Source organism: Chrysoperla carnea, chromosome 3 (assembly GCF_905475395.1).
Source record: "Chrysoperla carnea chromosome 3, inChrCarn1.1, whole genome shotgun sequence".
NCBI lineage: Eukaryota > Metazoa > Arthropoda > Insecta > Neuroptera > Chrysopidae > Chrysoperla > Chrysoperla carnea.
Window position 1 is genome coordinate 28,785,170 of NC_058339.1, and position 27,609 is coordinate 28,812,778.

The 27,609-nt window shown below is 29.4% G+C and overlaps 2 protein-coding genes across 2 annotated transcripts in view; one reads left to right on the forward strand and one right to left on the reverse strand.

The window, feature by feature from the left end:
* The first annotated feature begins 7,005 nt into the window (after positions 1-7,005).
* LOC123296967 (glutamate receptor 1-like) lies at positions 7,006-11,476 on the forward strand. Its single transcript, XM_044878702.1, has 10 exons — positions 7,006-7,243; positions 7,406-7,659; positions 7,898-8,203; positions 8,614-8,632; positions 8,663-8,977; positions 9,416-9,510; positions 9,830-10,656; positions 10,724-10,832; positions 10,898-11,113; positions 11,414-11,476. The coding sequence occupies exons 1-10, from the start codon at positions 7,021-7,023 to the stop codon at positions 11,474-11,476; spliced, it is 2,427 nt and encodes an 808-aa protein (XP_044734637.1). The 5' UTR covers positions 7,006-7,020.
* Positions 11,477-12,078: 602 nt separating this feature from the next.
* Positions 12,079-27,609, reverse strand: part of LOC123294664 (protein gone early) — a 164,135-nt gene continuing 148,604 nt past the window's right edge. The window contains exons 4-13 of the mRNA XM_044875766.1: positions 17,219-17,430; positions 16,592-16,795; positions 15,951-16,182; positions 15,454-15,671; positions 14,984-15,165; positions 14,513-14,629; positions 14,179-14,440; positions 13,492-13,587; positions 13,340-13,416; positions 12,079-12,835 (exon numbers count right to left, since the gene is read on the reverse strand). Coding sequence (XP_044731701.1) covers positions 12,754-12,835; positions 13,340-13,416; positions 13,492-13,587; positions 14,179-14,440; positions 14,513-14,629; positions 14,984-15,165; positions 15,454-15,671; positions 15,951-16,182; positions 16,592-16,795; positions 17,219-17,430 — 1,682 coding nt within the window. The 3' untranslated portion in view covers positions 12,079-12,753. The remainder of the gene's footprint in view (positions 12,836-13,339; positions 13,417-13,491; positions 13,588-14,178; positions 14,441-14,512; positions 14,630-14,983; positions 15,166-15,453; positions 15,672-15,950; positions 16,183-16,591; positions 16,796-17,218; positions 17,431-27,609) is intronic.

The following is a 27,609-nucleotide window of genomic DNA, read 5'->3' on the forward strand; positions in this document are numbered from 1 at the left end:
TTTATTGTAAAAAGAAAAAAACAATTTGGTTTGTGCTTTTATTTACGACTAGTTAAGACTACCAATCAATATTGCTGAGAGTTATAAATGTAATAAAAAGAATAGAATACTTAAATTATGTCTACTGTGATTAAAAAAAAAGAATTATTCAGTCCATGGAGAATTATGCGCGGTCTCAAGAGAGACTATTGGAACCAACATGTCCATATGATTTTCAGTAAAATCATCCGCTCCTTCAACTTCGTTCTGATTTGTGTCGCTGCCACTCAGCTCGTACGCTCTCGTTCATCGAGTCGCAAGTTCGGCTGGTAGTGGCGCGAAAACAAAGGACAGGCTACACTGTACCGTGAATTCAGACTAAATTGAGCTATTTAGTATAAAATAAATATGGTGGTTCGACATTCAGTAGATATATAACGTCGAAGTATGAATGAAATAATTTTTTTCCGAACGAATTAGTGAATAATCGTAATCATATTACGTTAACGCTTAAGATTAAATTTTAAACATGTACATACAATTTGGATTAAATTCAACAAAATAGTATAATATTTTTTTGTTTCAATCAGAAAAAAAAATTGCGTGATATTTGTCGAGACCCCCCCTCTCCCTAACGTGAGATTAGATGATATTTGACTCGACCCCCTCCCCCCCCTTAATCATCTCACGTAATTTATGGACGCCCCCAAAGGACAACCTTACAAAATAAATTAGTTCTTGCAAAAGTTCAACATATTTCTTGTAAAAGCATTTCGAAGTTAACAATAATAATATAATCCAAAGTTAACCCACCTTCCTCGGTAGTTTTAATCAAGCCAACGCTTGCTTTGGCCATCTGTATTTCTAAGAGCCAAGTGTCAGGACTGGCGCTCTACTCAAGTACCGAAAGTCTTTTTCTTTAAACTCAACGGCCTAGTCCCCTCGCAAATGTCTCTCATACATCAATATTTTTTTCACTTACCTATCTTACTTTTTTCTTTTACTTATTTTTTACTTAGCGTTAATGATTCTTCCTTCATTTGACATGAGAAAAACGGTTTTCAGAGGAAAACCGTTGAGCTGTATTGGTTCTGATGATTGTCGTTTGTTAAATTTATTTTGAGCGATCTTCTGCAGATGTTTAGAGAAGATTGTGCTAATTGATTGACCACATTTTGTATTTCATCCACACTTTTTAGAGAACAAGACCACAACGCCGGCAAACCGAAGGATTAGACAAGTTCTTGCCATCAAAGATTTCCCAATCAAGCATCTGAAAAACATAGTTGCATTGAAAAGTAGGAAATGCAGGCAGGACGCCTGCCCCGTTTAACTGGAAATAATTCCCTCGGGCTGTCCAATCCAAAAGAAACACTGTATTTATAAATATATTAGAAATTTTCATTAACTTTACTACCTTTAATACCTACCCAAATTTAGGCAATGTAGAAACAACTTGAATTTCAGATTTTGGTGGTAATCCAAATCCATAACTAAGAAATTTGTATTTTTAAGAGTGCCATCTTATTCGCCGATTAATGAGTAAGTGCTGAAATCAACAATCCAATTTTAGTAGATGTTTCACAAAATAAAGTAACTTCGTGAAGGAAAATAATTCCCAGCAGGGCATTGTAAAGAGAGATCAGATCGGTCTTTTGAACGCTGGTTACATTAAAAGGATTAAACAATAATTAAAAATTTATTCTTATAGAGAATATAAATGCATTTATTATTTTATAAAATTTATGACCACCCTGAAACTATTTATGAAACTCTTCAGTTCCAGCCCGAAATTTTTTATAAGACTCTTTATTTGTAACTTATATAGATCTCCTATTTTATGTTTTAGAATTCCACAAAAACAAGTTTATTATATGGAATATTTTGAAAAACATGGCCCTAATATTTTTGTTGTTGTTATTTAGATTTATTCATTTAATGAATTAATTAATTAAAACAGTGTTAAAAATTAAATTTTTGTCTAGATGTATTATATCATAACGAACTGATGAATATTCTAAATGTATACACAAAAACGATAATGTTGCAATGTTTCCAATGTAAATTAACATTTTTACAATTAAATTAATGCACCGCGAGCTCATTATGAAGCGAAATTTCCATTATTCTTATTGTGTGCCTTTTCGAGTATTGGTGAAGGTAAGTTTGATAATAATATAAAGAAAAGTGAATTTATGGATAACGCCCTTTTCATTTTCGTAATTTTCTACGAATTATTTTTTGAAGACAAAAGAATCGTAGAAAAACACGAAACATCACTTTTCTCAATCATCAAACTTACCTTTATGAATCTTCAAAAAAGCTGACCAAAGGAAAAATGAAAATTTCACTTCATAATGGACTCGAGAATGTAAAATGTGTTTTCTAGATTCTTCATCAAAAACATTAGATTTCCAAGAAATTAAAATACATTTTATTTTCATTGAATTTTTAAGATAAAATTACAGGAATAATTCCTTTATCAATGCATTTAGAAATAATTATATACCTGTAAAAATTCGTTGAGCATCCCAATACCTATTGTTGTACAATATTTTAACAATTTTTACTGAAATTATACAAGAAACAAAATGATATTAGGTATTAAATTGTTATCCCCCCATTAAAGTTTTTTTTAATAATCAAATGATCTATATTTGAAATTAAGCTAAAATAATGTATGTTCAAAACCTTTGAGCTTACCATCAAGCTATATTTGCAGACAAGGACCCATAAAATTGCGTCCAATCTGATTTTGAGCGCATATTTATTCTCTACATATGACGTACGAAGAGGTAATTGAAATTGCGGATATCTTGAAATAACCGTAGGTTTTCCCCAAAAATATTCAAAAAAATCACTTTTCGCTGTGCGATAGAGATCAATTTATCGAGAGATTTACTATTTGCAGAACAAAAAATAGTTCTGTATATTTTATAACATACAATAGATCTGGTAATTACAGGCAACAAGTTCCAAAATTTTTTAGCATTTTTAGAACTAAATATGGGACTAAAATTTATATTTTCTGAACTACAGTTGTCATTTATTCATAAGTTTAAGTTTAATAAAAGGCAATATTTTTACTTGATTGGGTGGGTCTTCCTATAATTGGTTTTGAATAATAATTTCAAATAAATGTCAATTGGCTTATTTTCTTTTAAAAATTTATTATTAAAAAAAATGTAAACACATTAAACTTGCATATACTTGTAGAAAAATATTTTTTTTCTGTAAACAAATCATACAAATCAAAAGAAATCGTACATAATTATAAAAACGTTTTTATTAAAATACTCTTGTTTTATTTTAATTGAAAAAAAAAATCTTATAACAAAATTTACCTATATGAAACCTAGATAGATCGACTTTTCGTCCCAAAAAAACCCTGCATACTCATTTTCATGAAAATCGTTGGAACCATTTCCAAGATCGTTGATATTGTATATATTTATATATATACAAGAATTGCTCGTCCTGTATTTAAACTTTTATTTTTATCTTTATAGCAATTTAACAAGGTGTGTAATATGATTAGATCTATGACAGAACTACCCTTTTAGTATGAGTATTCAAAGTGCTACAGTTAGCAGTATAACGTGCATCGAGTCTTCGATGAAATATAATTTAGTGACTAAAAAAATTTAAAGAAGAATGATGATTTTCTTAAAAAGTAAAAGATTTGCTTACTTCCGTTGTTCTATGATATTGTTACTTTCGTTGTTGTTAATTACTTGGAGTAGTGAAGTAAATGCAAATTTAAATCAAATATCCATAGGTAAGTAACATATTATTTACCTCGATTGATTTATTTTGGATTATAAATTTATCTATTTATGACTTTCTTATTATCTCTTATTATAATACTTTTTATTATTTTATCACAATATTATTGAATCATTTTTTCTTTTGCCTGTCTGTCTATTTGACTCTGCGGTAAAAGATCGTTTCTTTTTTTATACGAAAATGAAAATATTTAATAAAGAACTAAAATCACAGGACGTATTACATACAAATCGGGCGCCAATGCAATCTTTCACCTTCTTTTTATACAGCAGAAATTTTAAAAAATGATAGATGAAAGTTATTTTTTCTAAGATAACACGAAAGTTATATTAAGTTCTTTTTTCTGCTTAAAGGTAAGTGTAAAGAAAATAGAAGTGTATTGTAGAGGATGTAGTAAGTAAGCTCACACAAAAAATTTTGTTAATTTTTTTAGTGAACTTAGGTACATTTTTTTAGGGTGTGTATACTTTTCAGTGTATTTGTGTATATTTTTTGATTAAAATAATTGATTAATAATTCTAGCCTTCAGTGAAAATATTTTTTTTAATGTGATTATTATAAACTGCACGATATTCAAAGAGTATTTTTAAACAATATTCTCTCTTGAATAACTAAGGTAGTAACATTGTTGAGAAAAGCTTCAAAATAACATAATGCTAAAATCTTATCTGACTCCTTAATGAAGAATTTTGATAGTTTTTGGATAATCGAAGTTAGGTGTTGAATTTGAATTTAAAATTATTTGTCTTTTAATAAAAAATATTGATGCTGCGAAAAAAATTTTAGTATAGGTGTTCATCAAATCCATTTCCGTCCATCTGCCTGTTTGTCTGTCTGTCGACACTCAAAAACGAAAAAAGATATCAAGCTGCTCAGCGTGCTCAGGATTTAAAGCGTGTTCAGGACATAAAAAGCTAGGTCGAGTTCGTAAATGAGCACCATAGGTCAATTGGGCTTTGATCTCGCAGGGTCTACCTTGTAAACCGTTATAGATAGAACAAAAGTTTAAGGGCAAAAAATGTTTCTTATAAAAAAATAAACAACTTTAGTTTGTAACATTTTATCGTAAACATCACTGTTGACTCAGTCAATTGTTTCTTTTCACTTGTTTTAATTTCCATTCCGATTTCGAAATATAAGGGAAAAACTTTTAAAAAAGGATGCTGTAGATGGACATGTTTTTATTTTTGTTATAGAGTTACTACCTTAATAGTATCACATAATAAAAAATAAATTTATGAAATGGTTTTACAGCGTACGCCTTTTCCCTATCGGAAAACAGGTGATATAAGTACTATTAATAAACCTATTTTAATTAATTAAAAAATGTTATGTATATTCAGAATATCTATACACACATAAACGAACTCGCTCACTCGTCAATTCGTCACGATTTTTCCGAAACTAATAACCACAGCAACATGCGCTTTTATAGGATTAATTAGTTAATTCATACAGATCGGGGGCTTAACTACCGCCGTATCAGCCGTATCAATGATACGGGGCCCCCGGGCTACAGAGGCCCCCAGACTAACAATTTACACAATGTATATTTAACCATGTAAACTCACAGCAGCATATTAATGCATCCCTATCTTATAATATTTGGTTACAAGAAAATACCATCGATATTTTATTGCAAAGTGAAATCAATAGTAAAATTACAGTTTGGAGAGATTCATATCTAATTATGATCCTTTTATAAAATAACTTATTTTAAAACCGAAGGGGACCCGCAGCTCAATGGGGCCCCCCATCCAATTTTGATATAGGGCCCCTCCAAGGCGAGCTACGCCACTGATACAGATGATGGCTACCTGACATTAGAAATACGTATTGATATAATACAGAAATTGATCTGGGATTAGAGCAAAAATCGAAACTTATTTCTAAAAATCCTAGATTTCTCATTTGTTATCTTTGATAATACCTTATAGCTTCATATTTGCTTTAAAACCGTTAGGTATACAATTCAAGTTTATTTTTAACTTCAATTTTAAATACAACGATTATTGTGTCCTTCACTCACTTCATATGCCGTCACTTACCCTCCTTTTGTTCACAATTTCGTTTAACCTCTAATATTATCAGTATTATCAAAATCCGTAACGTAGTTTTAAAGATCTAAACATACATAGGGACTTAGGGACAGAGAGCGAAAAGTGACTTTGTTTTATTCTATGTATTAAAACAAGAAAGTTTATTTGTTTTTCGATTCCTCCGACCTATGATAGGCTAGCATTTTTCTTACTTGCCTAAATAAGGTTAAATTATACTCTGATTATTCCATCAAGATTATTTCATTAAAATAATTGATAATATGCTAATGTATATTATGTTTCATAAATGTGTATGTACATTTATTCTCTGGAGAATTGTATCATACATTTTATTCTGTTTGTATGTATCTCCGTGTAATAAATTAACACTTGTCAGAAAAATATGTTGTTTTTCTTTCAAATATTATAATGAAGGTACACACATAAAATTCGCACAACTCATATTCACATTTAATATATCTTCATCATAATTTTGTCCCCGCTCCAAATCCAAAAGCAATGAGTAAAAAGTTTTTTGGACCCCAAGCTTACGTCTAAAGATTTTTGGAATATATTTTACTCGGGCGTAAAAGAAATTATGCTCAGTAAGATGTATTATGACGGGATTGGGACTACACTTATTCATTCATATAAACCGGAATGTAAATTAACAAGTTAATTTGAAGTTTATGAAAAATTTAAAATTTTCACCCAAGAATAAGATAATTTTTTTCTGGTTACTTATCATCTTGCTTGTGGCACCTTTTTTTCAAAAATTTATCAAGCGAAATATTTTTTGCAGATCCCATTCGAAAAAGAAAGGTTCTAAAATAAAATTAAAAATAATATATAAGAAAGTCGTTATTCAAATAATGCCTATATACGACCTCTTTCCATATCCTTCATGAATAAACTTTTCCTTTCAAAAAAATTTCAGGTGCAATATTTGAACAAGGTACAGACGAAGTCCAATCGGCATTTAAATTTGCAATAGCAAAACATAATCAAAATAATACTGATCGAAAATTTGAACTTCAAGCGTTTGTGGATGTCATTAATACAGCTGATGCATTTAATCTTTCACGACTTAGTAAGTATTATGTACAAAAACTGCTGAATTATACATATAAACAAAATTTTGGCAAGAACAATAAGAAACATTCCTAAAAAATATTTTTCAGTTTGTAAGCAATTTTCACTTGGAATTTTTTCATTGATGGGTGCTGTATCATCTGATTCATTCGATACAATACATTCATATAGCAACAGTTTCCAAATACCATTTTTAACACCGTGGTTTCCAAAAAAAGGTGGTATATCCGTATTCGGATCACTTGACTATGCTATAAGTATGCGCCCAGATTATCATCAAGCAATTATTGATACTATTCGATATTATGGATGGAAAAAAATTGTTTATGTTTATGATTCAATCGATGGTGCGTATTACTAAATTATGCTATATAAAACTAGCTGAAACTGTACCCGATTTAAAACGTTTGTCGGATTTTAAAACGATGGCCTTTACTCCCATATACAAATTTTTTTTTCTAATCTTTCAAGATGAATCTGAATGTTTTATTATATTGAAACTTTCACAGGTTTATTAAGACTACAACAGATATACCAAAGTTTAAATCCAACAAAAAAAGATTTTCAAATAACAAATGTTCGAAGAATATCAAATGTAACAGAAGCAGTGGAATTTCTACGTGAATTGGAAGATCAATCTCGATTCTGTAATAAATATATAGTTTTAGATTGTTCAGCACAAATGGCAAAAGATATTGTGATTAGTCATGTACGCGATGTAGCTCTAGGAAAACGAACATATCACTATTTACTAAGCGGTTTGGTATGTTATCTGTAAAAGCACTAATACAAGTTTTCCCCAATTTTACCACAAATGATTGTTTTCCCCAATTTTACCACAAATACTTTTGAGACGATGCTCATATCCCGATTCCAAATCCAGATGCACTTTTAAAAATGCAAAATCCAGATTCCAAATTATGAATATTTTCTCTTGTCTCTTGAATGCCAAAATTTTTGCTGCTTTAGAATATTGACGTGTGATAAATTTCTGTTTTTAGATTATGGATGATCACTGGAAGTCCGAAGTAATTGAGTTTGGTGCAATAAATATTACTGGATTTAGAATAATTGACCAATCCCGTCAATTAGTAAAAGATTTTATGGATAGTTGGAAAAGGCAAGAGCAAGAAGCCCAAATACCGGGCACTGGACCCATATCAATATCAGCTCAAGCAGGATTAATGTATGATGCAGTATTTGTTTTAGTCGAAGCTTTAAATTTAATGTTAGAGGCAGACACAAATTTTTTTGGAGAAATGTTAAGTAATGAAACCAGAACTTCAGATTGCAATACATCCAAAGAGGTAAGATATTAATTACATAAAACAATCGAGCCAGGGTAGGAGAAAACGGGAATTTTTCGAGCTTTTGGGAGGCAGTTTTGTCACGCATGCAGGCAATATTGCTCATAGGGTTGTTTTCTCCCTTAAAGATGTAGCCATACATAGTCTCACTAATTGGGCAATCAAAGTGATAAATGTATAATGAAAAGCATTATCAGGTAATTGAAGAGATGTTAATCTGAATAACTATGCTCTCATAAAAAGGCTTTGTTTTCTCAATTGAAGAAACAATTGAATGTTAAAATGATGTTAAAACCGAAGCTTTATCAATGAAACGGACTTTATGGATGATAATCTCAATCAAAGATTTTTTCCCTCACCTTGGCTTGACTGAAACTCTAGAATATTAATGATAAAAAAATATTATGAAGGTAATTCCTTGGGAATATGGTAAAAAAATTTCCAAATTATTACGCAAAGTTGAAATAGAAGGATTAACTGAAGAAATCCGATTCAATGATGATGGAAGTCGTCAAAATTATACTTTAAATGTAATAGAAATGACAGTGAATAGTGCAATGGTTAAAGTCGCCGAATGGACTGATAAAACTGGTTTCACTCCTTTTAAAACGAAAAATTTGCGGTTAAAATCACAACAAGAAATTGAAAAGAATAAAACTTATATAGTTACAACAATTGTGGAAGAACCGTATATTATGATAACGGAGAACAATTCATTTGAAGGATATTGCAAAGATTTAGCTGATTTAATAGCTAAAAGATTAGATATACAATGTAAGTGTATACAAATCATAACGTGACGTTTCCCAATTAGGACCAAATTGACCCCCGAGATACCTGATGCCCACTTGTGATGTTCAGCCCCCAAAAATCTCCGAGTATCAAAATTAGACCCATTTTCATCGATATTTAGTTTCCAGTTTTTCTAGTATTTCATTTCTCCCCCACCACTTTTGTTCACAAAGTTTGTAGACACCCTCACAAATCGAATGCAAAAAACCACATCAAAATTCGTCTTACTACTTACGAAATCGACAGTTGACCCGTTTTAGTGGATTGTTTCTTCGCCTCCAATGCAACTGCACATCGCATCTGTTTACATTAATTTTTATAAAGAAAGCTAGAATCGAGCATGCTTTCAAAAAAATGTCGCGACTTTAAAACGTACTATAGTATTCTAATCTTACTAATATAAAAACATTTCTACTTTAGATGAAATAAGAATTGTGAAAGATGGAAAATATGGTGCTGAAAATCCTGAAAAAAAAGGAGAATGGGATGGAATCGTTGGAGAATTAATACGAAATGTATGTGATAATTTTTGATAATATTTTGATAATACCTTTTAAACAAATCTTTCAAGTCTGGAATTTAAAAAGCCGGCACAAGATTTAAAAAAATGTTTCAAACAAAATTATTCCTTTAAAATATCTCTTTTTTTTTTCCTTACATTGCATTGGAAGTTACAGCATTTTAAAACATTACCCAGCTCCAGATAAAGTAATTATTAAATTAAAACCTGAACTAAAAGTTTTGTAAAGTTACAAACAACAATTAAATAACTAATTTTTCTAGACAATTTAGAAAATTTAAAAATATTTTGAAACTATTATTAAGTTTTTATAGGAGGCAGATATAGCAATTGCATCGATGACCATAACATCGGAAAGAGAACAAGTGATCGATTTTAGCAAACCATTTATGTCACTTGGAATATCAATAATGATTAAGAAGCCGATTAAACAGAAACCAGGGGTGCTTAGTTTCTTGTATCCTTTGTCAAAAGAGATATGGGTTTGTGTAATATTCAGTTATATAGCTGTTAGTGTTGTCCTATTCACAGTTTCACGATTCTCTCCATATGAATGGCGATTATTATCCGGTGAGCAAAAAGATCAAACAGGTCAAGTATCTGAAAGCAATTCAATGGAAAATGATTTCACTATTTTAAATTCATTGTGGTTTGCACTGGGTGCATTCATGCAACAAGGTTGCGATATATCACCTAGATCTGTATCTGGTCGAATTGCTGGTTCTGTATGGTGGTTCTTCACATTAATTATAATATCATCATATACAGCTAATTTAGCTGCATTTTTAACTGTTGAACGTATGGTTTCCCCAATTAATTCAGCAGAAGATTTAGCTTCACAGCGTGAGGTTGAATATGGTACATTATATCATGGATCAACATGGGATTTTTTCCGGACATCAAAAATAGCACTTTATTCAAAAATGTGGGAATATATGAATTCTCATAAATATGTGTTTGTGGACACATATGATGATGGAATACGTCGAGTTCGTGCTTCTAAAGGCAAATATGCTTTACTAATTGAATCACCAAAAAATGATTATATTAATGAACAAGAACCATGTGATACAATGAAAGTTGGACGAAATTTAGATGCTAAAGGATTTGGTGTTGCTACCCCGGTAGGATCACCTTTAAGGTACGTAAAGGATTTAACTTTGTATGTATACTAATATACTAAAAATTTTTTAATTGTACTTATGTAGGCAAAGGATAAATTTAGAAATTTTACGATTGACAGAAAGTGGTGAACTAACGAAATTAAAGAATAAATGGTGGTATGATAGAACTGAATGCAAACAAGGCGATAAACAGGTTATAAGAAATATACGATTCACGTAAACTTTCAACTTTTTTTTAACTTGTTTTCGTAATTGTAGGATGCATCAAGAAATGATGAATTATCTCTAAGTAACGTTGCTGGAATATTTTATATACTGATAGGTGGTCTACTGTTGGCATTAATTGTAGCATTACTTGAATTCTGCTTTAACTCGCATTCAGAGGCAACGAAAGCCAAAATACCATTAAGAGAATCGATAAAAGCTAAAGCTCGGCTAACAATTGGCGGTGGTCGTGATTTTGATAATGGAATGGTAAAAGATATTCTTATTGATACAAATGAACATGAAGGTTAGAGAGAAGGAGAACGATCGCTACGCGCTAAAGCATTAGCGCACTAGGTCCCTGAAACTTCGTCGGTAAGTAGTATCTGCGAAGTTAGCTGTTTATGAGTATAAGTAGATTTAGAGACAAATTTAACAACAGCCCTCTTTTATTGAGACAACCAACTATTTTGTCCGTATTTCTGGGACACTATTCCCGACAGCGATCGTTCTCTTTCTCTCTAACCTCCATGCAAATGAACAGCAATTAATTTTTTCAATTATTTTTAGTATTATACACAAGAGAAACAAATAGTAAGCAATCCAGACCAAGAACCAATTACATGGCCGTAGTATTAAATTGTACCTAACTGTGAGTATATTATTTATTCATTATATTAGTCGTAGAATGTAGAAAAACGTAGAATGAACACTTTAATTACATTCTTTTTGATTTCAGCAAATTATCATAAAAAAAAGCCTTATTTGCTTAGGTGAGCAAAATTTTAACATATTTAGCTGTAAAAAAAATAATTTGTGAAAATAAACATTTAAAAAACCATAAATAATAAAAGCGTTTTATTCAAATACTTTTGTTTTATTTTATTACAAAAATTGTGCGTTTTAATAATTAAAAATATAATTAAAAACTAATTTACATTTTTTTAATACTCTTAGTATACAAAAAACATGTCATTTTTATCAAAAGTAATATTTTTTTTCTTAAATATTGCAATTTATATTAATAATCTATTGGCAGATTTTTTATATTAATATTACAAATATTATTGTCTCAATTACTTTAAAAATACAAAGGAACAAACTGTTGTTAATTACAATTATACAAAATATATATTCTTTTATAATAATAATTGAAACTATTCTACGATTTCTTAATTAAAAAAGGAAAAATAAAAAATACATTCAAATATCAAATAATATAAAGAAACGCTCGTCTCGTTTTGTTTTTCTTTTGGAAATTGCATTGAAAATTAAATATTTCAAATAGTGAATGAAAACAGAAAAGCACCAAAAGTGGATAGGAAATGATAAACCGAAAAGAAAAGGTAATTCATGAAATAAAACTGTTAGTAATTTTGATTCCTTGAATACAATTGAGGAAGAGAAAAAATCAATCTTAGAATACTTTCGAAACTTTTTCTTTTTCCACCTAGCCCCACTTCTCCAGCTTGATGGCTGGTATTACAAGGCTGACAGGGCTGCTTGTTGCAACTAAGTCTTAGTTTTATCAATCTATACTGGCAGTTTATAGCTAATTCAAGTAAAACGTAGCACATCTTTCGTGATTTTCAACTTAAATATCGATAACTAAAATATTTTTACTAAAACGATGTATTATTATTAATTATTATAGGTGATGCTGCCGATAAATAAACGATTTTCGAGAGATCGAATTATGTAAATAGACTTTATTAGCTGCGATTGAATTTTATTGTTTCTTTAAGAAAAAATCCGACTCCGACAATTCAATAGTTGTTTTGTATTCAATACTCGGAAGCATATTATCCACTCGATGTTCCATGTTTTCAATCACACAATCATAAATTGAATTAAATAATTTTTTCATAAATAAATATTATACTTTAATAAAATTTTATCACAAAATGTAATTAAAAACACTGTCTATTCACATTTGAATCACATCCAACTAATTTGATAAAATTATCAACTTGACTCCATGATAATTTTAACCTAGAAAAAAAAACGGGTAAAATATTAAATTTATGATTAATAAGCCCCAACCCCAATATATTATTGTTCCAGAAATAGTTATAGCTGCCAATTTTTGCCAAACATGGTTTGGAATTTAAATAAAAGCTAGTCATAGACTTATGATCAGATTGTATATGATCTTTCTCGCAGCTTTCAGCGATGACTATTTCGCAGAATGAGGGAATCGTAGTACACTTTAATCACGAATAAATTTCTTTGAAATAAAATCTGAGTTTGAAATTCGACATTCTGAAAAATTCTATTTTTTTGCTCTTTGCGGTACGACATACGATGGCAACTATGCCTTTATCCAATAATTATTATCTATTTCGGTCAGCATAATAAAAGCTATCATTTAATTATATGACAACTCAGATAAAAATTTGTATATAAGATAGACCGTGTATATTAGAGATAGAAAAACTAACTTTCTGCTTATAATCCGAAAATGTTTCTAATCATTTTGAAATTAATGATACTTACTGTTGTAAATCTGTTAATTGATATTTAACATTATTTTCTAAAAATTCATATTCTGGTAGATACTTCGAACATTGACCCTAAAAAAATCATATAATGCATTATTATCAAATATAAATCAGTTAATTTGTCATAAATGATTATTAAAATTTTACCTGGACATAAGTTAAGAAAAAGAGAGTTGAATCTTCGTAAGTTTCTAAAGTTGGTTGATGAGTATGCTGTTGATTGACCAATGATATTGATAACGCCTAGAAGAGAGATTTATTAATTTATTATTGGATCCAAACCATCGTCAATAAAAGGGTACATTCTACACTAGAGGGTAATTGTATGGTCCTGGAAACCGTCTCAGATCATTAGATGATGGTATTTATAGAGCCGATAAAAAGTGCTTATTTAAAACTATTATACCATCGAATCGACCTGGTCGAAGCCGGTTTACCGACGTCGTCATTTGTCAGATACTTCACCTATGAAACAAATTGGTGACAGAAAACCGTCACCAAATTAGCAATGAATAACTAACACTATTTATAAGAATAATTGCGATTAACTAATTCATACTGATGGTGACAATATGGTAGTCGAAATACTTATTTATGTAATACAAATTTGATCTTGGAAATTTGGGATAACATTGAAATTTAATTCGATGTATCCTAGAGTTCACATATATTAGCTTTGCTAATATTGACGGAGGAGAAAAATCATGACTGATTTCCAGGGAGATTTCTATTTTCTATATAACAGGTAAACGAAATTAAATTCATTAAATTTATAACGCTCTAAAGGTTTTTACACTGAGAATGAACAGCTTTAGAAATATTATTTGAACATACCCTATGAGCAATATTAACAGCAACTATATGTTTCAATGCATTCAAAGCGGTCAAATTAAACAAATGTGTTGTAATATTATCAGCATTAATTATATTCGTTAAACATTGAACCGGTTCCATTGTGGTTACTAATGTTTCGTTATACGCAGGATGATATTTTGTTAAAATAGAATTTTCAGCTCTCCATGTTGAACCATAGGGAAGTATTGCAGACGTTAATGCTTTTGCCATTTCAAGTGCCAATCGTGCAAAATTTACCGATCTATAAAACAAAAATCGAATTATAAGTAATACTATAAAAAAATTGTTATCTTTTATTTGTTATAATAAATACCTTGGATATCCTGAATTAAAGAATGGTTCTTTCAAAAATAGTTTCGGCACAACAATTGTATTAGCAGCACTTGCATAAGAAACTTCAGGATTTTGTTGGACCAAATACGGAATAATTCTAAAAAAATCATAATATGAAACTAAATAAAATTTTAATATTTCTATCAAAAATACAGTGTTTCGAATTTCGGTAAGTTCACACTGAATTGAGATTCAGAGAAATTGTGAAATTCTAGTGGTAGATTCTTCAGAGCACTTCACTTAAGTTTTTCCCGTTGAGTTTCATAATCCGCCATCTCGAAATTTAGGAGCGAATGCAATATTCTTCGTAAATATTTTGAGAAATGATGCAATAATTATTATGGACATTTTCAACAACTTGTGTTTGAAATTTTTTTCCAAATTTTGAATATTTAATAAGTTACAGGGTTTCCAAAATGAAAGTTTGAATGAGTTAAAAATATATACTTACTTATCTTCAGACTTTGGTTCATTATAACGCCGTTCCTTTTCATTATTTAAGAAATTAAAAGCATGTAAAACACTTTGGAATAAATTTGCTTTCTGAATGAATAATTTTTCGTAATAGTCTGACAAATATTTCTCACTTAGAACATTTGAAGGTAAACCAATTTGCAGTGACATTGACGTAAGCTAAAAATTAATATTTGTTGTATACTTAATATGTTTCTGGAATTTCGAGTCATTTTTAAGATTAAGTCTGGATATTTTATTGTTTATTCACAACGAAGTTATTCAAAATTTGATCAAAGCGTTATCAAGTGAATTTTAAACACTTTTATTTTATATTAAAGTTAATGGTTAAGTTCAATTGAATTCCGTATTAGTTATCACTTAATTCATTATTCATTTACGGATAGATTCATTTTCAATTTTTTTCATTTCACAGAAATGTTTCATTTTTAAGACAAAGTAATTTACCTTATATTTAATATGTTTATCTAATTCGGGTGGATAATCCATGTCTGCCACAATAGCTTTAGCAGCAGTGCGTACTGATTCGAAAATGTCATCAACAATAATTAAATCTTTGTCAGGAATATATTTATCATTTTCCAGAATTGATTCAACTCCTAAACCAATGAATTTTCGTGTGGTTTCAATGCATAATTCCCAACGTTCTATTGGCCTTCGAACACCTGCAAAATAATAATGTTATGTAAACGTTTAGTTTAGATTTTGACCTTATTTCAGTTTTTGTCGGTTTCACCCAGAAGGATTGGTTTAACATCAAAGATTGTAGATTCATAGATTCAAGCAGACACATAATAGCATCTTTCTTATACCATTGCACTCTCTCATACTCATTGATGTGAGTCAACATAACGGACTAAGGAAATATAACTTTGAACACTTGCAAGTGCAGCCACTCACGTTTTTTTACAACATTAGAGATATATCCTAAAGGTAAATCATACCTGTAACTTCTGAAATATATTCATTCAATTCAGCTAAAATGTTTGATGACAAGAATGGTAAATACTCTCTTGTAAATGTCCACATAAAATAATTATTTAAAGAACTTCGTTCAGTTGTAGAAATTAAAGCGGACACAGATGACAAATAATCCATTGATGTTACTAAAACTTCTGTATCGTCGGATATCCTTCCATCTGGAAAAATAGCTTGTAGAATTGATTCTAGAGGAATCTAAAATTGAAGGAAAAATTGTATTAATAAAAAGTAAAGCATGTAGAAAATTGAATAAAAATAGTAAAAATATTCGAAGAAATTGTATTATGAAAAAATTGTATTACTATAATGTTATATCATATTATAAAAGCGCTATTTTTATCATTGATTATATATATTCTTACGTAACTAAGAAAGTAATTGATTTTCAAATGTCTGATTCATTTCTATCAAGCTTACCCTTAAGAACCATTACATTCACAAGAGCTCCCAAACAAAGCAGCTTCCATTTGAAAATTTCTTTTCCACAAAGAAAATATAAACAATCATACAGACTGGTAACATTATTAATTTGTCATGGTATAAAATTAAAAACTAACTTCGAAAAATTCAAAACCTATCGCACTAATAAATAAAATGTACTTACAGAACCAGCAGTAATTTTTAATTCGGAAACACTAATTAAATTGTACAATGCCACTGGATCTTGAAGTGCAACTGTATCCGGTGTGATTTCTGCTAAACGTTTTTCAAAATGAAACATGTCTTCGCCGAAAGTATTTGCTTGCCGGCTTGAAGCTTGAAAAATGATAACGACATCACGAATAAGTCTTTTGTATGCTTGAACAACCTATAATCAAAAAAGATTATTAATCAATAATTATAAAAAAAAAACTTTAGTCACACTAGTAGTTATTGCATTGATCAAATATTGATAATTGTCTTTAATCTTATAAAAGAGGGCAGAATGGTTTGGCCGACGAAGCGTATATGTTCCTAAAGCCGATAACGAAATAAAGACTTCCGAAAAGACTTTCAAAGTGGTGAAAAACAGTTTGTGACGCTTGTTCACCCCAAGATATACTATGGTGTTATTCATAAACCTTCTCATTCTTAATATAGTGCTTCTACATACAACTTCAAATTTATTTGACTTACAAATGTTTATATTGTAAACAAAATTTATTTATTTGGTAATTAAATATTAACAAGATAAATAAAAGAAATATTTACATAATATTTATCAAAATCAGTTAAGTAAATATTTACATACCTTATCATTTGATTCTAAATAATAAAAACTTTTATCAGGTAGGCCTAAGCCAGCTGGTTCAATTTGTATTACATTTTTTTCTGGTATATGAGGATGAGGCACCACGGTGATTTTAAAAAAGGGTGTTACACCAAATTTAGCAAATAATTGTTCCAAAACACGACGATAATCCGAGTCGTTTATATTCCATTCACGTAGCACATGCCATCCATCTGAAAATAAAAATTTTTAATTTTAATAAAATACATTTGTTAAATTCCATAAATTAAAATTAATGTAATTAAATTATAAAGCATCAAATAAACGATCAATGTATTTGTTTGATCAACATGGCCAATTTTATTAATATGATCAATAAGAATAGACAAACTGTTATTTACTAAACATTATCATTAAGTTAAAGCCTTAATTTTCAATTGTTTAAAATACCCGAAAAACTTTAATAATAATAATAATAAAAATAACAATGGGGTTTACCCTCCGTTCCTCAGGCATACATCTATAACATAGGCTACACACATCACTATTTTTAATCTTTATTTATTTAAACTACATCCGAACACATGCAATTTAATTTATGATGTGGGTGGAGTCGATTACTTCGTTCTTATCCAAGGGACGATCTTGTGATTAATTTACCGCCCCATTAATTATAATTGATCAGACTGTCACTGCCCGCAACCTCCCGGTCTAAGCAGTCAAACGGTTAAAGGCGATTGCGTTAACTTCTTCTGGATACGCAGACCAAAAATAGTTTACTCACTGAGCATGCCACTACCAAGTCAAATGTAAGTATTTTGTATGGATCGAGTTGAGATTTCAGAATGTGACAATTAAAAATGCTATAGATTAAAGCCAGGTTTGAAAATTGTGAAATGATAAACACAAAAAGTTTAGACCAGGTCTGCAGGCTTGAATTATATAAACGCTCCTAGCGAGAGAAATTAGCGGTAATATTTCCTATTATATTATTTAATCAACGTAAGGCATCACATGAATTTGCACTACAATTAATTTAATTTAAAATAAGTATTTAGGCATGAACTTCAAACGCTTTCTCTCGATACCTAATAAAAATAATGTACCTAGGCGATATTTTAAAATGGAAAGAACAAAAAAAAACTTTCCATTAAATCTCTTTATTTACTTTTGTTAAATTTATTTCATTACTTACCAATACTTAGTACACCTACTCTAATTTATTATCAGTTGTCTTGTCTTTGGGTCAAGTAGTGAAATTGCAATGTATGTTTAACCAGGTCAATAGCATCGCACAGACTCTTACCAAGTATATAATTTACAAATTTTATTAAATCCGATATTATTCTTGTCGGCCAGTTTCAAGTTGTAAATAAAATATCAACTATTTAGAGCTAACTGGTTTTTCTGCAAAAACAATTTTCTATAAATTGTAGTTTTCAAATGCTTGAATTGAATTAAAGTAAGAAAAGTAAAATTATCAAATGTAAAGTGAGACCCACGAACCAATAGCGAATCTAGCCTCCAGATTAAGCTGTGATTATGAATACCCACACCTGGGAATGGCCTTTAACTATACTTGGATATATTAATTTAACCCGATTTACAAGTTTTTTATTCTTTCAAATAGCTTTTGTGTTAGTTCATTGCTTTTCTAAATATTGAGCAGTTCAGGAACTCGAACAACGAACCCAACAATAGTATATTACACACCCTGGGAGCAGATAAAGAATGTCTCAGATCTCATGTATGACATTGATATCTGAGCCATTCTTTACGTTTGCTCCCTACATGTGTAACAACATACTGCTGTTCTTGCTATTATCGAATAAGAAGTAACAATTCTTGTTCGATACTACTCATGAGTATGGCATCGATACTTTTGATCCAAAACCGTGTCTCTCAACTCATTAATTAATAATAATAATATAATAATAATAATAATAATAATAATAATAATAATAATAATATAATAATAATAATAATAAATTGAAAGTTGTAACTTATCTCACGACTTTCGTACTCTTAATAAATTAATCAAAATGGAATCTGGGATCATTCAAAGGCAAGTTTGTTAATAAACAAAAATTGAATTCATTTAACGATTTTCTGTTTGCCCTTTATAGATTTTACTTTACTAACACTTGATGGGAGGAAGTAAAGTTTACAAAGATAATTCAATATTATATAAAAAACAAGTGAAAACAAACAATTGACTGAGTTAATTGTTGAAACACCATGTATAGACAGTGATGATGACACAATCGATTTTTTCTTGACGTCACGTAAATAAAAAAAGATATCCACTTTTAAATAACCACACACACATAACTGATACTCCCATATTAATACATACTATAAAATTTGCACTTTATTAGCGCCCGTGGGTAAACAGTCATGTTTACAAAAAAATGTTTCAAACAAAAGTTGTTTATTTTTTTATGAGGAACATTTTTTACATTAAAACTTTTTTTCTATCTCTAACGACCTTACTTTTTACGCCTTGAGTACGCTATAAAAATTTCAGCTTGATATTTCTTTTCGTTTTTGAGTTATCGTGTTGACAGACAGACAGACAGACGGACAGACAACCGGAAATGGACTAATTAGGTGATTTTAATAAAGTTCTTATACTATGTATATTTCATATATACATGGTTGGTATAAAAATATTATTAATGTTAGATTTTATTATGTTGATGAAAATCCATCCATGGTTCAAAATCAATGAATATTATAAGACAGATCTTTCAAAAAAACACTTTGGTTTATAATTACTAATATCCGCGTATAAAAAACATTATAAGATATTTGTAAAGAGGAAGAGAAATATGATAATTATATTGTATTCGGAGTGATTTTTTTGTTCATTTAATAACAAACAATGAATGGTAATATTTATTGCAATATTTTTTCTTAAATACTCCGCTATTTGATATTACAAATCTTTTAAAAAGTCAGGTATAATTTTACCTATTTCTAAAAAATCATCAACTAGACTGCCGTACGTCCTTAAATGAGCTGGTGGAACAACTTAATGTGAACCTGGTATGAGTACCGGGATACAGGGACATTCCAGGAAATTGTGAAGCCGACGGGCTTGCTAGAAATGGCACAATGCTGCCGGGCACAAGCATCAATAAATATCCGGGAGTTCCATTTGCGAACTGCAAGTTGCTCCTCAAAGAAAATATCTTAAAAAGGCCAATCTTAGATGGAGGGAGGAACGCCCTTATGGTACTACAAGACAGATATGATCTGAGTACAATCGTAGGCGTACAAGAGAGGCAGCGACAATGCCTCATCTTCTCTGTCACTGTCCAGCTCTTGCCATGAGTAGATGGACTTACTTGAACCAGCCTCTCTTTGACGACCTCTCCGACCTTAAGTCCGTCGACGCCAAAGCTCTCCTGATGTTCTTAAGCAGCTTTAAATGGTTCATGGAGTAGTGGTCGGGGATGGGCAGTTTTTCGGTATCACAACGGAACCTATGATTTAAGTGTGCCCCACCCCAGGACAGCCACTCTAACCTAACCTAACCATCTACACAAGAAGCATCAATATTGGTTTCAATCATAATAGGAAGATAAATATTATTTTTCTACACCTTGTATGAAGTAAAACGTCTCAGTTATGTTAAACAGGATTTATATACTGTTTTATTTCTAAATAGATTATTATAATTATTATGTAAATGAAGACATTTATTTTATATAGCAAACAAAACAAAGGAATGTGGGGAAAGTATCAAAGAAATTAAATAATACCTTTACATAGAGGACGGGATGTTTTTTAGAGTTTTTGTATATTCAAATCACTTATTTACTTCTCCTAAATAAATGTATAAACATAATAGTATAATCATTAGACAACGGATAATGAATTACCAACACAAGAAATTGTTTTTAGCGAATTACATCATCAAAGAAAATGCGCTTTTGCGGCTATTGGTTTTGTATCAAATGTTGATAAAATTATGCAAAACTGTATTCGAATAAAGAAAAATTAATTAATTACATGTATCGTTTTTAAATTTGCAACTTAAAGTCAGCCATATACATTAAGCCACGCCTCTATGTCAGTTGTCGATGATAGATTAACATTACAACTGACTATCTACTTTTGCCCACTTCTGTATTAATGATTTTCTACAATACTCGTCCGAAAAGAAGTTTGATATCTAAGATTGTTTTAGAATTGAAGAGGTTAGATAGGTAAAATCGGAGCGTATATTAAAGAATCTTATCTACTATATTGATTGTATCAGACCAGTTTTTTGACCCGTGAGTTTGCTAACTATATTATTTAACTTTTAGAATTTCTAAAGAAATATAATAATTTGATTTTTCATTGTTTTTACGGGGAAATTGACTTAGTGAACGTAGTTACAGCGCGGCGTGACGACTTTTATTTTGATAGTGAAATTGGAGGTGTTTGCATGTCATATTTATACAGGAAATGTATTATTCATACAATTTGATATTAATATTTTTATACAACAGCTACAACTACACAACATGTATGAGGTAATAGATATTTTATCATATGATATAAAAATGTTTAATATGATATCTTTTCCTTAAGCTAAACTTGAATTAAAAAGTTTGATGTGAACATCACTAAACCTCTATGTAAAGACCAAAGTTTTTAAAAAGATGTCTGAGATATTTTACATTTGATTAAACAAAATAAAAACGTAAGGCTTTTTGATATAAAAGTTTGTATGAACGTCGTAAGATGTAACTAAAGTAGTCACTTCAAGTCAAGGTTCGAGGATATATATCAATGGATATATATCATGATATATATCCGATATATATCACATGAATTTTTATGATATATATCAATACAAAAATGATTAAAGAAATTTAATATTATTTAGTAATTTTTGCGTTTGTTACTGTATTTCTATTTTCCAAATTTTGATGGCATATTAGTAGAGTTAAAACATACTAATACTAAGTTATAATCGTGTCTTGTCAGAAAAAGTTCGTAACGCAAGAGTAAGTTTAAGTAAGATTCAGAATCGGAAAATGATCTACCTTTATTTTACTTTCAGTCAAACCAAGCACAATTATGAATACGACATTTTTTTATTTGATAATTAACAGTTTATTACGAATGACTGATGACTGATTTGATGATTAAAAGACTGATTATACTCTAGAGTTATTATTTGTAATAATTATTGTTTTGTTACCTAAGTGTAGGTATGACCATTGACTGAATAGAATTTATAAAATTATTTTACGTGTTCGAGTTTTATTTATAAAATTTTATGATTTTTAGTTGATTTTGCTTGATCTAGACGAATATTGTATGTTTTGGTTTCATTTGTCTGATTTTAAGTACCTTAAAAAAAAACATTTTAGTTTTTTTTAAATATCCAAATTTTGATATATATCGGATATATAAAAAAAATATCCGATATTTTGATATTTATAATAAATATCGGATATTTTCGAACCCTGCTTCAAATTGCTCGGTGGGCTATGGTTACGTTCTTAAAATTTATATGCGTGATGTCTTAAAAATTCTATAAAAATTTTGATAGTGTGTTCATTAACGCTTCCACCATGCTTATTAAATTGATTTATTTGAGAGAAATGAATCTTGAATTTTCGTCGATTGTTATGCGTATATTTGGGTAGTTTATCGCGAATATGCAAAACAATCAAATTAAATGTATACATTGCATGTATACACTGTTAATTATAATAAATATAATAATAAAATAATTATAATATTTAAGTTTCAAAGTAATAGAGAACACAATATTTAAATCTATTTAGCTAGAGGTGTTAAGCCAGTATATTACCTGAACACATTTTCTATTCCTTTTGGCTATCAAAAAGATTTTATTTGCATAATTATACAAAAGTGTCGTTACCAAATCGTTCCATACATATTTCAAAAATTAAAATAATTTAAAATAAGAAAATAATTCCTATATAGCCTATGTATAGAGGTAGAATATTATTTACCTAATTGCCAGTAATTCAGTGACAATGTCATTCAACTATTCGTTTAAGCATATACATTTCGACTTTCATTTTCATTAAATAAATCAAATTTCGTTCATTAATTTTGTTATCAAAAAATAGAAGTCACAAATATTCAGGCCTAAGACAAATATGAATTACATACAGGATCATACAAGGAGAAATTTGTAGATTGTATATTGGGAAATCATGTAAAAAACTTCATCCCGACTCATGATTCATCTTGTATAATAGAACGATATTATGTTAATACATTAAATTAAATTGCTTCGTAATAATTTCATAACGGTAATTCAATAATAATGACCCAATTTTATCATTCCGATATTTTATATATTTTGGCACTATAACGAAGTAATACTGATTCAATTTATCGTGTAATAAGTTTATTAGCATAGCATTCCGTTCCTTAATATATTGACGTTATTTTATATGTTGTTGAAGATTTATTTATGGGGCTTACATCAGAATGCAGAGTTCGTACAGTCATAGAATTTGAAATGCCAGCATACATACAAACAAGATACTTCGACTCAGGTCGACAAGATATAGTCCTCGTTTATCATTTCATTGTTTATCAAACGTTGATCATTTTACTTGTTGCTCCAATAGCAATTTAGATAGATAGCAACGATTGCACGACAATGGAAGTAGAAAGCTTGACATACACAAGACGAATAACCCGGTATTTCCTATCGGATATGCCGTGTTAGACTCCTATGTATACAAAACTTGACAAATGGAAATTACAGGCTATTATAGAGATCGCGAGCTCTATAGCAAAAAGGTATCACACACTGTCACAAGAAAGGCAAACATAGTAACAATCGGGGAATTTTCGTGTAGTAGGTATTAGTTGTTGCAAATAATTTGGAAGGCAAAGACGATGAAGGTTTGGACTGAATAAAGATTTGAATTTTGAGAAGAAAACGGTTTCAACTTCTCTAAAGCTCAGCTTATCTCAAACATGTTCAAACAAATCACGATGTAGTAATAAGTGACAAGGAACTTTTAAGGTCTTTGAGAACTTTTAGACTAAGAGAAGAATAACCATGACTATTTTAAAGTATAATATTCACAATTGGAGAACGATATCTGGAAGCATTTTTGAAAGTTTATTTTAAAACGGTTAAATTTGGGATATTTTCTTCTAATTGAATTTAGATATGAATGAAATACATCTTGCACTTGAGAGCGATTGCATTAATTTACGTGCATTAAAATGTGAGCGTTGCCAAATCAAATGAATTTCTGCCTGACATATTAAAAACAGATTCTTTAATTATATAAAACTTAATCATTTCGTAATTACAACCTCACTTAAATGATTTCAAAACTTTTTTTTCATTATTAGAATATAATCCAGTGCGGCGTTAACAACGCAAAACTATCAGGTGAACTAGAAGAAAAGAGAAAAAATAAATAAATAAAATCATTCGTCTTAAAGGAAGCTTTGTTCGGGAATTCGCACTAGTAAGCACTCGCTTTTAGGTGCCAGACTTCCAAACATCTTGTAATCAATTTTTTTGTGAGGTCTTATACCATTCAATTTCTCTCTCTATAAAAAAAAAGAATCACTATATTAAAAGTCAAATCAAACTTAAGTTAAAAGGACAAGCCATACATCATCGATATCAAATTACGATGAATACCAGCTGCTTTTATTTTTATTGCACAATATGATTATTCTCTGGGTGCTGTTCACTTTCTCAATTTTTAATTTAATTGAACTTGTTATAATAATATAATTAAAATTATCCACAAGTATAATTCACATTTTGAAAATCCCAAAGAATAAAATTCCAAGAATTTCTTTTTTAAAAAAAAAAAACATTTATCTTTAGGAAAGATCTTTAGAAAGTTTTTTTTTTTTTAATACTTCCTTCGTTATTTCAACATTTCAAAAATATTATACGAATTAAATTAAAGGGAATCTTTCAAGTTTCTTATAGAAGGTTATTGCTTTCATCATAAAAATCGAAATAAATGACTTTTTTAAATGTTATAGCGTCTTTTAACAACGTGTGTGTGTGTGTGTGTGCATCTGACTGACGTCTGAAAGTAAGGATCAAATTAAGGCTGTTGTCTTGCTATGAACATGGGGTTAAAAAATTATTAATTTTTTCTTATATTTATTAAGGATACCGTCTTTAGCTCGAGAAATTCGGAAAAATAACATGGAGAGCATAGGGTTGTATTTTCACAAGGCTAATTTTAGAATAAAAACTAACCATCAGATATTTTCAAAAAACTAACGGAACATTGATGTATTTGTTAAATAACGAAAAACCAAATTTATTGATCGTTTCCTTGCAGAGATATAATAACGCAATGTTAATCAATTTTATTGTTAAACAGAAACGACTATAGTTAGAGTATTGATGGTTGAAGAGAGATATCTATATTAACAGAATTCTAAATAACACTTCGTACACTATATATTGTATGAGATATAGTTGTGTGGCACCTTATAGTTAAAAATAACACATTATCTAACGACAAGCATGAATAATCTTGCTAGTCTTAGGTGACAGTATACGATGACTTTAATTTCCTGTTCTTTCATTTCTTAATGTCATCCGATGTTCAGTCAATTTAGAAGGGAGTCAAAAACAGGTATTTAGACGGAAAAGTAAAACCGGAGTAAGTTTGGAATTATTTGCAAAAAAATCTATTTTGATAGACGTAGTACTTAGGCAGCCAGTCAACACTGAGCAAGTGAGTTATTGATAAAGTTGTGAGAAAAATAAGATGTTTGTCGTCCGACCCCATGAAAATTAAAATTGGAGAGCCTGATAAAACGATAATTGACCCATTTTGAAGCTTATTGCTCAATTAAACTTTTTCGGAACTTCCTACATATAGTGTTACAGGGATACTTAAGGACTACGCTCACCCAAATTTTTTATTTGTTTCAAATAATTATAAAAAAAGTATTCTGACTTTATTGATATTATTAAAAATGAAATCATTACAATGTAAAATCGTAGAAAACAATCTAGTATGGAATTGCAATTTTAATGTGTCAAACACGAAATTTCAAATTTCTCGTTTTATATTATTTTATCGAAAATATTTTCTCCCAAAATTGAAAGAATTCAGGAGATATTTTGTCAACATAGTTGGACTAATCAACTACTTTGAACCAAATTTTACTTACCTACCTTCAGAAAGTTCATAAGTTTTAAAAAAATTTGAGGATTTACTTACATACTTATCTGCCAATTTTTCGCATAGCAGCCATATCGAAAAAGCCACCGTGAAACTATTTCATTTTTGGGAGTTTATATTTCCTTTTGATTGAGGTTACTAGATCAAATTTTTTTTATGCAAAACAACATATTCATACATCTCACGGACCATAAAAGTGATAATAATAATTTAGTCAATCCAAAGCTATTGATTAGAATTCTAAAGATCATAACCATCACTGCTTGCTTATATTGCTTCTTCTTCATCTATTAAAGAACAAAAATGAGGTAAATAATGGCCTTGACCTTATCACCATGAAATAAATTTTTATTCTCTACTATACTACTAAACCTACTACAGTACTACCAGTTATATTTTGTTTTACATACAAAAGTTTACAACACGTAATCATCAAAAACATTGTTTGTAAATATATATAAATAAATATTTTGATTTTAAATATAATAAACATAAATTAAAATGAATGTTTAATTTGTTTATTAATAATAATAAACAAGAAAGGAACAACAAACTATATACAAACATGGCACTAGTTTAATGGGTTGGTTTATATCAATATATGTGTTTTTATTAATATTTGATGTAGGTAAATCTGTGTAGCTAGCAAATAATAGGGAATATTCATGAAAGTTAAATTTGGTTCAAATTTTTTTTTCCGTAATCTTATTTTCTGCACATTTCATTTAAACCATTATTTTAGGAATTAATATCTTCTTACTTGAAATTAATTAATAAAAGTACAAATTCAGTAAGAGAAATTCAAATTTCTAAAACGGAAATTCAAATTTTAAAACGGACATGACTTCATAGTATGTGGCTTGTCAGATTTGTTGACATACTGTATGGTATTAATTACTTATATTTTGAATGGTATTACATTGAATTATATTATACTATGGCTTTTTATTAGAAAACTTAATAATAACGTTTGTAAATTCTTTATCAGATTACTTTTTAAGGAGATTTTGTGGACTAGAGAGCAGATACATATACACCGTGTTCTGTTATTAACTGCAGAAACCTAACTTTTCAAAATAAGCTCATCAAGAGCAACAAAAAAACTCTTTTCCAAATTTCGATCTGAGCCTTAATTTGGGAGCTACAGGTATGACAAAAATTGATAAATTTGATTATTCATTGGCTGTCATTCGATAACCAGTAACCAATGATAATTAGAAGATATTAGTAAATTTTTTT

Excerpts from the sequence above, each read along its gene's own strand:
- LOC123296967 (XM_044878702.1), top strand. The coding sequence starts at position 7,021 with ATGGGTGCTGTATCATCTGATTCATTCGATACAATACATTCATATAGC. Across the intron at positions 9,511-9,829 it reads TTGGAGAATTAATACGAAAT|GAGGCAGATATAGCAATTGC; the intron begins GTATGTGATAAT and ends AAGTTTTTATAG. Across the intron at positions 10,657-10,723 it reads CCGGTAGGATCACCTTTAAG|GCAAAGGATAAATTTAGAAA; the intron begins GTACGTAAAGGA and ends GTACTTATGTAG.